Below are 9,682 nucleotides of genomic sequence, written 5' to 3'. Positions count from 1 at the left end.
ATAGATAGATAGATAGATAGATAGATAGATAGATAGATAGATAGATTGATTGATTGATTGATTGATTGATTGATTGATTGAATTCAGTTTATTTATATAGCGCTAAATCACAACAAAGTTGTCTCAGGGCACTTTACAGAAACATTCACATACATAAAAACCCAGTTAGTAAAGTTCTCTATAAGGAATCCAGCAGACAAGTTGAATCTTGGCTTCGTTGCAGTCTCCCATCCTGAGCAAGCACAGTGGCAACAGTGGAAAGAAAAAACTCCCTTTTTAAAGGAAGAAACCTCCAGCAGAACCAGGCTCAGGACAAGCGGCCATCTGCTTCAACCAGCTTGGTTTGAGAGAAACAGGAAGGAGAGACAAACGAACACAGATGACAGGTCCAGATATAGGTGCAGGTGTACGTGAAAGACAAAAACACGTCAAGGATAGAAAAATAATTACAAATAAAAAACAGGTTGAGCAGAGTAAGTAAAGACAGTAGTAGAGTGAAGAAATGTGGTCAGTTTGTCCTCCAGCAGTCTAAGCCTATAGCAGCATAACTAAAGCCCCCATTACACTCCCGCGTACGCCTGTTCACGCGTACGTACGCCTGTTCACGCGTACGTACGCCTGTTCACGCGTACGTACGCCTGTTCACGCGTACGTACGCCTGTTCACGTGTACGTACGCCTGTTCACGCGTACGTACGCGTGTATGGTACGCAGAGGGTTCAGACATGATACTCCAGCGTACACCCTGAGCAGCTGCAGAGCAGCTCCACAGACAAGGGGCGTTTACCTTCGGGACAAATTGAGGTCGCCGATTGGTCATTTGCTGACACGCCTACTGGATTGATTGACAGGTTGGGGAGAGAGAGAAAAAAAACAAGCGCTGGCAGCCTCAGCTGCAGCGGTGTTCTGTGTTTATAGGTTGTTAATGAAAAGATCTAAAAAAAAAAAAAAAACAGGGAGCGCTGGCTCTACAGTCCACACATCAGACCAGCCCACCAGGAAATCTCCAGACCATCCCGCAGCCACGCTGGACCTGAGTTTAATTCGCTCGTGACAAATTCCTTCATTTCTCACCATTTTAGTCATGGCATCAACAGAGGAGGAAGAGATCTCTTGCCTCTTGGCAAAAAAACAAAAGAAAAGGCCAGATCAGGGATGAAGAAGGGGAAGTTAATACATTGGTGTCACATACAAAACAGTCTGTTGCCAGGCAGTTTATTGTGCGACACCGCGTACGCGTATGCGGTCGTAAAAATTGAGCTTTGCACGGACATGCCCTGGGGGGTACGCTCGTACCTCTGTGTACGTACGTGCATACCTCCGCGTATGGATGTACGCGGGAGTATACTGGGGGCTTAAGCCTATAGCAGCATAACTAAGGGACAGCTCAGGAAACCCAAGCCGACCCTAACTATAGGATTTAGCAAAAAGGAAAGTCTTAAGCCTAGTTTTAAAACTGGACAATGTGTCAGCCTCATGGACAGAGATTGGAAGTTGGTTCCACAAGAGAGGAGCCTGATAACTGAAAGATCTTCCTCCCATTCTGTTTTTGGAAACTCTAGGAACCACAAGTAAACCTGCAGTCTGAGCAAAGTGCTCTGTTAGGAAAATATGGACCAATAAGATCTGTAATATAAGATGGAGCTAGGTTGTTGAGAGCTTTGTAGGTTAGAAGTAAGATTTTGAATTATATTCTGGACTTGACAGGGAGCCAATGGAGAGAAACTAAAACTGGAGAAATATGATCTCTCCTACTAACTCCAGTTAAGACTCTGGCAGCAGCATTTTGGATCAACTGAAGACGTTTTAAAGAAGTATTTGGACACCCAGATAATAAACCATTGCAATAGTCCAGTCTAGATGTGACAAATGCATGGACCAGTTTTTCTGCATCATTTTTAGAAAAGATGTTTCTAATTTTAGTGATGTTACGCAGGTGGAAGAAGGCGGTTCTAGTAATGTTTTTAATGTGGGGGATAAAAGACACGTCCTGATCAAAAATAACACCAAGATTTTTAACATTAGAGCTGGAGGACAGATTAACGCCATCTAAGGGGGACGGAAGACTGAAAAATTCATCCCTAAGGTGCTCAGGTCCAAAAACAAAAACCTCAATCTTGTCTGAGTTCAAAAGAAGAGCATTTAGAGTCATCCAGGTATATATACTGTATACGTAACCTTCTGTGCACAGGCTGAAGCTTTTTCTGCACCTGTGGGCTGCACACAGGTGCAGCAGGTGTTAAATAATTTAAAATAATTAATTTTAAATTAAAATCCCATTCCAGTCATTCAGCTCATCCATCAATCAGCCAGTTGTGTGTCAAGTCCAAGCTTACTTTAAAAACCATGATAGAGCGAGCCCGCAATAAACGAACCGCAAAGTAATGAGGGACTACTGTATTTTAAAGTTTAAAGCTTCATGTTAGCAGCTTCAGCCTCCAGCTGCCACCAGAGGGGGCTGCAGCCCCAGCAGCAACACCTTTCTTCTACTATCGAGTTTGAGTGAATTTATGCAAATTTTCTAGAACGTTAATTATTATGTGGAGACTTTCATACTACAACTGTATGACTGTATGAAGTAAATATATTAATAATGTTAATACTCTTTCTCATCATGATCCAGGGTCGTCCCATCACTCCCGTCTACGCCATGGCTCACAACGTACAGCGCATCCCAGCCGCCGGCAGCCTATATGGAGCCGGGTACGTCCCCATCGCCAACTACGCTGCCAACACGGCCGCTCTGGCTGCTCTGCAGAAAAACGCAGCCGTGGCCGCGGCGTACGGAGGTTACGCTGGCTACGCGGTGCCACAGGCCTTCCCCGCCGCGGCCTTCCAGCTGCCCCTCCATGACATCTACCAGACATACTGATTCAGAAGCTCGCAGCGAGTCGCCCACTGACTGAACCTCAGCGCCGTCTGTTCCTTCGCACAGATGCGTCTCCCACACACGAGCTCTAAATGAAATCGTAGCGAATGTTAAGTCCAGACAAACCAACATGGCGCCTTCTTTCTGCCGCTGGCGTCCTCTGTAGATCCTGGACCGGCTCAGTTAGACAGCGTCACCGTTTCCCTTTCAATATTGTCACCGCCAATTTGTTGCTATAGCAACGGACACATTTAAGGTACTTTTAAGTATTTATGAAGAGCAGACTCATAGTTAAGGCTTTATTCTTTGTTTTTTTTTTTTGTTTTTTTATTGTTTGGCGATATTAGTTCACTTTACACTGTCCGAGGTGTAAAAACTAAGAGAAGTACATTAAATGAAGAAAAAGTAAACAGCAACTACTGATAAAGAGGACGCCTCCGTCTGTGGATATACTCTGGGTTTGTTTGTTTTTCTTTTGATCATTCATACATAGTGTAGTTTTACATGCTGTCAGTCCACGCTGGTTGAATATGATCGCTTTGTTCGGTACTGTTTTTTCCCTTAGGTTTTATTTTATGTGTGTTTTGGTGTTTTAAATGAAGGTTTTAGGTGTGTGTGTCTCATATCCTGGTTTTACATTGATGGATTATCTAGAGAGCAAAAACAGGAAAGAAAAAACTGGAAATCTTTTTAGCCAACAAGCCACTGAGTACATCCTGGTGCACAGAGATGTTTCCCCTCTGTAGAAATTGTGCCCATCGGGGACTAAGACTGAATTTTTTTTTTTAGGTTGTGTATATTTGTATCGTTGTTTTTTTAACTGCTTGACTCTTAAGGTGAACAAATAGAGAAAGTAGAGAGGTCTTTCTTTAGGGGCGCTCCATCGCTTGAACAGCTCCTGCATTTCCCAACTTAAAAGTCTAACACACTCCAGTTCGATGAATCTTTGTGCCTTACTCCATTTGATATATGCAACTTCCAGCTGTGCCTTTTACAACGAAACAAGTCTGTGTGGTTAACAAGAAGAGCAGACACACATCTGTCTGCAATGCCCGAGTCTTTTCCATTGGTGTTTGTATGAAACCATATTTTTGTTCTTACTGTATCGTGGTGAGTCAGAAGTGGCAGGTCCCAGCTAACACTCTTGTTTTTTTATTCCTCATCTCCAAACTGTGCTCGACTGACGTACACTTAAACATATTTATGACTGGCTAAAGAGCCTCTTTCAGATGAAGAAATATTCATATAACCTCATGGGAGGCTTCTCTTATCGTTGTTTTTTTATGCAAGAATATTTTTTGTCTCGATCAGACGTAGCAGAAGAGAAGTCCGCCGAGTCTTTGACTTGGCACTTGTAAAACTCTGCAGCGTGTTGATGGATGTGTAAAACTGGAGCAAGTAGCCATACTGTGTGCTTTCTGCAGAGAAACCCTTAAAAGGAGAGTTCAGATTGTTTTAAAGTGGAGCTCTGTGGAGTTATCATCGGTAGTCAGTATCTTACCTGCAGTAAATAGCTTTCTGGGTGACTTCAGTTGGAATGAAAACATAATATTATGTGTTTTGTTGTGTTTGGAAGTCAGACTTTTGGAGTTTTGAGTTGAAGACTTTAACTAGAACTTCAACTTTAAGGTAGAGGTCCCTGACAAAGTCAATATGGCTGCCTTGAACATCAGAAGTGACAATAATGGCAATTAATTTTTTAGCATACTTTACAACTTCTATTAGAAAATGTTGCTACTGTATTAAACTACAGAAAATCACATTTGTATTGACTTTTAATTATATTAATAGCTAGCCCGGGTTCTTAGCGAACCACAACAAGACAGACTCAATGTTCTGTGTACACAACCATTGACTTCTTTGTGACTAATGATCTATTTTAAAGTGACGGCTGCGTAACAGCTGTGACATTTTTGAGACGGAGGTGGTTTTAAGACGACAGCATCCCCATTTAAAACTGAACCCAGTCTAACACACTGTTAGCCCGTCAACACTGAGAAAGCTTACGCCCAAATCCAAACTAATAGTGTTCTGAGAATTTCTACAGCAGGTAAGATATTGATTAGTCATAACAGCTCCACACAACCCCACTTCAAATCTTCAATCCTTTAAATCCCTGCTGCTGATCAGAAAGCCGCTCTCAGTAACAATTACAAAAGTATGAAAGCTTTTTTAACGCCATGTAAGAGAATGAAGAAATAATAATTCATTGCTCCGAGAGTTTTAAAGAGAATGGGTTTTTATCTCACTCTGTTGTACCTTTTTCTCACAAATATAACTGGAACTTATGTAGAGAGCAAACTGCTGTTAACTGCTTTTATTGTGATGACAGAAAAGTCTGGATATATATTTAATATATGCATTGCATTTGTTATGTATGAAGTGAAAAGAAAAGGTATAATATATTCAAGAACATATTTCTTTTCTTATTTACATCTTGTTTAGGGATGAAACTCAAAGTAACAAATGTAGAAAAGCGTGTTTTTTCCTTTGCCTTTGTATTATTTTTTATTTTTTATTTTGCCAAAGTGTTCAGTAGTTTTTAGTCGTTAACATTTACTATTTTGTTATCAGTAACAAATCAGTACTTGGTGTTACGAGGACACGTTGAACCCTCGTGTTCGGCTACATATTTGCAGTTGTAGCAGGAGTTTGAGACGAGTCGTTGGGGTGTTGCAGCCCCGGCGCTCTGAGCTGGAGGTGTCGCCGCGCTACGTGTCGCTTTAAAATGTTAAAAAAAGAAAAGTCTGAAAGCTCCTTCGACTTGGTTTTGCCTTCCACTCTGCTTTGCTTTCTTTTACTTGCATTTCTTCCACACCACGGCAGCAGAGGACGAACACTTTGTGTTGATGGAGTGGAGGTGTCGCCGTGTAAACTCTTCCACGTTTGTGCCTTATCGCCGAGGTGTTCTTTGTTAAAGCTTTGTAGACCGATGCGAACTGTTTTCTACCTAAAGGTTTGTCCAATAAAGCAACCTTGTTCTGCATTGTTATATTTATAGAGAGCAAATAAAGTGTTTTTGAAAGAATACAGCGCTGTTGTCAGTCATTTGAGTTACGATTCTGTTTAAAGGAAATGTCCTGTATCTTGTTGCACAGCTTTCAAGGTTCAAGGCGACTTTATTGTCATTCGCATCACATGTGGTACATGAGGTGGAATTAAATTACAGTATGTACACAAGGTCCCAGTTTCACCCAAAAATAACAAAAATATAAAGGTTAAAAAGAAACAGTATACAAGGATCTAAGATATACACTAAACAATAATAATATAATATGGTGTATTAAACAGCAGCCTGAACATGAGTCAGTTGTGAGCAGATGAGTTGCATTCGAGCGTAAAAAATCCGATCCGGCCTCAGCCCGTAGCCGTTTTTCAAGAACCCGACCCGACCAGATCATTTAACAGTAATTACAGGCCCGAACCAGAAAAAAAGCCCAATTTTTTTTAAATTAAGCTTTTACTGCTTTTGTAAACAAATCAGTTTGACATATTTTAAAAATGTAGTTCAAAGAAAGGAAGATATAAGATTTCTTGTTTCACCAAATGGATATTAAAATAACGAATAGTCTAAAATTCAACTGTAAAGAAAGGCTATTATGCAGATAAACAAAAATATTTTTAGAGCAAAATTATTTGGAAAAACATAGAACAAGGATGTTTTAATTGAACGCGCTGCTCGCTTCAGCTTTTGTAGCAGCTGCTACTTCCTTCACCATAAATGACAGCAGGTGCGGAGACGCGCGGCCGGTGATCAGCTGATCCATCTGAAGCTAAAGCTTAAGACTTTTTTTAACCTATTTCCACATGTGTCATAAGAGGAGCAAAGCCGCGTGGGCGGGGCCATGCATAAATGCTGTATAATGCACCAGCGCTATTCTTTTTCCACAGTCTGATTAACATCTGCACTCTATTTTATTTCTGTTCTCTTCCTCTCAACATAGTAAACTTACTGCCTCCTCCTCAACAAGTAGCACAATTTTATATTGTGCATTGTTATTTAGTTGTCTTTGTGCTGTATGATTTGTAAAACCGCATCAAAATCCCGACACCGACCCAGCCTGCCCATCAAGAGCATTATTATGATCCGAACCGGCCCGAATTTTGTGTTGGGCCAAGCCTGGGCACAGACAGGCCACCTCTAGTATGAATACAGTAGCATGGATAAACAGCTTTATGATAAAACGTGCAAATTTTCCATCAAAATGTGCAGCTTGATACAGAACATTTTGGCCACCTTGAATAGATTAATGACACGTGAAACAACGTAGACAAAACTAGTAAAAAAGAAAAATAGACAATCATTAAGATTTTGCCAAAGCTGGTTAAAAGCCCAGTCTTCTTTGGAGCTCTTTAACTCAGGCGTACTGTAAAGCAGAACCATGAGTCAAAGTTTAAACTTACACGTTTGAATTGGCATTTTGATATATTTTATGGTTTTTACACAGCCATACTTTAGATTTCATCATTTTTACAACACATGGTGTCCACAAATTTAAAACCCTTTACAAACAAATATTATTTGTACTCCTGCAACTTATTTTGGGTACAAATACAAAGATTTTTGTCTTGTTCACTCTGTCTTTCACAGCTATTGCTCATATTATTTCACTCAAACCCCCCAAGAATACGACACGCCAAGCTTCCACAGACTGCACGTTTAGTTTAGCTCAAAATATTCTCTTTAAAATCTGGAAATGGAGGGTCTTTTGCCTTGTCATATTTCCTTCATAAAACACTGCAGAAACATTAAACTTCACATGTACGACCTGTAGCCCCTTCAGCCAACCACAGTTCAAGAATTAGTAGGGTATGAGTTGTAGTTTTTACACAGTGACTGTTTGTTTGAGGCTTTATTTTCAGTCTGTTTTCTTCTGTCTGCCTCTCTTAAGAGTGAGTGACAGACACAGGTGTGTCGTCACCATGGTAACGCTGCGGCAGCAGCTTCAACTTTTATTTTCGTCTTGGGCCTTTTTACACATCTTATACAGTTTGTACATCAAAATGTAGGCAATGTTTTTAGATGAGTATAAAAATTATGTTAGTATTTTAGGCAGTAGCTGCATTGAAGCTGCTCAAAACTTTGTCTATGTTTTATTTTATCTAGTTTTCACAACACCATAATGTTTATATCTGTTTACCTTAGTTTGAGATTATCAGAACAATAGAAAAGGTCTAAAAGAGGAGAATGAGCACAGAGTGTGCAATGTTTCATAAACTGCACTGTGGCATGAAAACTCTACTTCTACTCTAATCTACTTCCTCAGACGGCTGAGACGAGCTGGTCTGGGAAGCTCAGTCCTCACCTCCTTCTACAGGTGTGCTGTGGAGAGCATCCTGTGCTCCAGCATCAACGTGTGGCATGGAGGCTGCACAGCTACAGAAAGAAAAGCTTTGCAGAGAGTGGTGGAGGCTGCACAGAAAACTGTTGGAGTCAGTCTCCCCACCATCACAGACATCTACACCTCCAGATGTAGGAAGAGGGCCACCTGCATCATGAAGGACCCCACTCACCCAGCACACACACTTTTTTGCCCCGCTCCCCTCAGGAAGGAGGTTGAGGAGCATTAAGTGCAGAACCACTAGACTGAGGAACAGCTTCTACCCTGAGGCTGTTAGACTCATGGATCTGTAACCAGGATAATCACTGTGAAGAATCACATCATGTTGCTGCTGATCTGTTTCATGTTGCTGCTGATCTGTTTCCTGTTGCTGTGTTCATTCATGCTCATCTGCTCACACAGACTCATGTTCGTGCTGCTGTTGGGCGTAATGTTTTTATGCTTTTAATGCTTAGCATATTTTTAGCTGATGGTTTTCTTAGTTCATGTCTTTGATCTTATTACTGTTTTTCTTTGGGTATCTAACTTGAGTTAATGTAGATTCTGAAACCAGCACTTAGTTTGAAAAAGGTTTTAATTTTGGCCCCATTTTGTATGTGTGTTTGACACCTTGCTTTAAAACAAAGATTAAGACACTCCTCTATAAAGTAGTACCAGTAGAGTTTGGGGTCTTTGGAATCATAGTAGACAAAGATAGAGCAAAAAATGATCCTATTTTATGACGTTTCTGTTTATTTTGAGATTGTCTTTATTCTATCTTTATAAATGTTAGGTTTAAATATTTTGCTCCCATTAAACATGAGTTTAATAAAACATTATAGGACAACTCACACAAAAAAAATGTTAAAGTTGGCAGTAAGAATCTCAAAAGGAGCAGCACGGTGGCGCACTTGATAGAGCCTCTCAGTAAGCATGTCGCCCTGGTTCAAATCCTGGTCCAGGGGCCTTCTGGGTGGAGTTTGCATGTTCTCTCCGTGCATGCGTGGGTTTTCTCCGGGTACTCCGGTTTCCTCCACAGACCAAAAACATGCATGTTAGGCTGATTGGTAACTCTAAATTGTCCCTAGGTGTGAGTGAGAGAGTGAATGGTTGTTTGTCTCATTTGTCTCTATGTGGCCCTGTGATGGACTTGCGACCCGTCCAGGGTGTACCCCGCCCCTCGCACAGTGATTGCTGGACATGGGCACCAGCGACCCCCGTGACCCAAAATGGAATAAGCGGGTAAAGATAATGGATGGATGGATGGATGGTTGTCTGGCTCTTTTGTCTCTATGTGTCCTTGTGATGGACTGAAGACCTGTCCAGGGTGTCCCCGCCTTTTGCATAATGACTGCTGGATATGGACACCAGTGACCCCCATGACCCAAAAAGGAAGAAGCTGGTAAAGATAATGAATGGATGGTGTAAATGGGTACATGGTGTGTATTACTTTTAGAATGTACTGTAAATACAAAGTAGTGTGATATAATGTT

At 41.1% G+C, this 9,682-nt stretch overlaps 1 protein-coding gene across 2 annotated transcripts in view; it reads left to right on the top strand.

Annotated features, from left to right (window-relative positions):
- rbm47 (RNA binding motif protein 47) overlaps positions 1–3,589 on the top strand; it is a 23,299-nt gene extending 19,710 nt beyond the window's left edge. For both annotated transcript variants that reach the window (XM_037698251.1, XM_037698250.1), the window contains one exon: positions 2,623–3,589. In XM_037698251.1, coding sequence (XP_037554179.1) covers positions 2,623–2,871 — 249 coding nt within the window. In that variant the 3' untranslated portion in view covers positions 2,872–3,589. The remainder of the gene's footprint in view (positions 1–2,622) is intronic.
- The last annotated feature ends 6,093 nt before the right edge of the window (positions 3,590–9,682 follow it).

Source organism: Nematolebias whitei, chromosome 3 (assembly GCF_014905685.2).
Source record: "Nematolebias whitei isolate Nwh7 chromosome 3, NemWhi1, whole genome shotgun sequence".
Lineage (NCBI taxonomy): Eukaryota > Metazoa > Chordata > Actinopteri > Cyprinodontiformes > Rivulidae > Nematolebias > Nematolebias whitei.
Note: the sequence above shows the minus strand (reverse complement) of the source record. Positions and strands in the feature narration are given on the sequence as shown.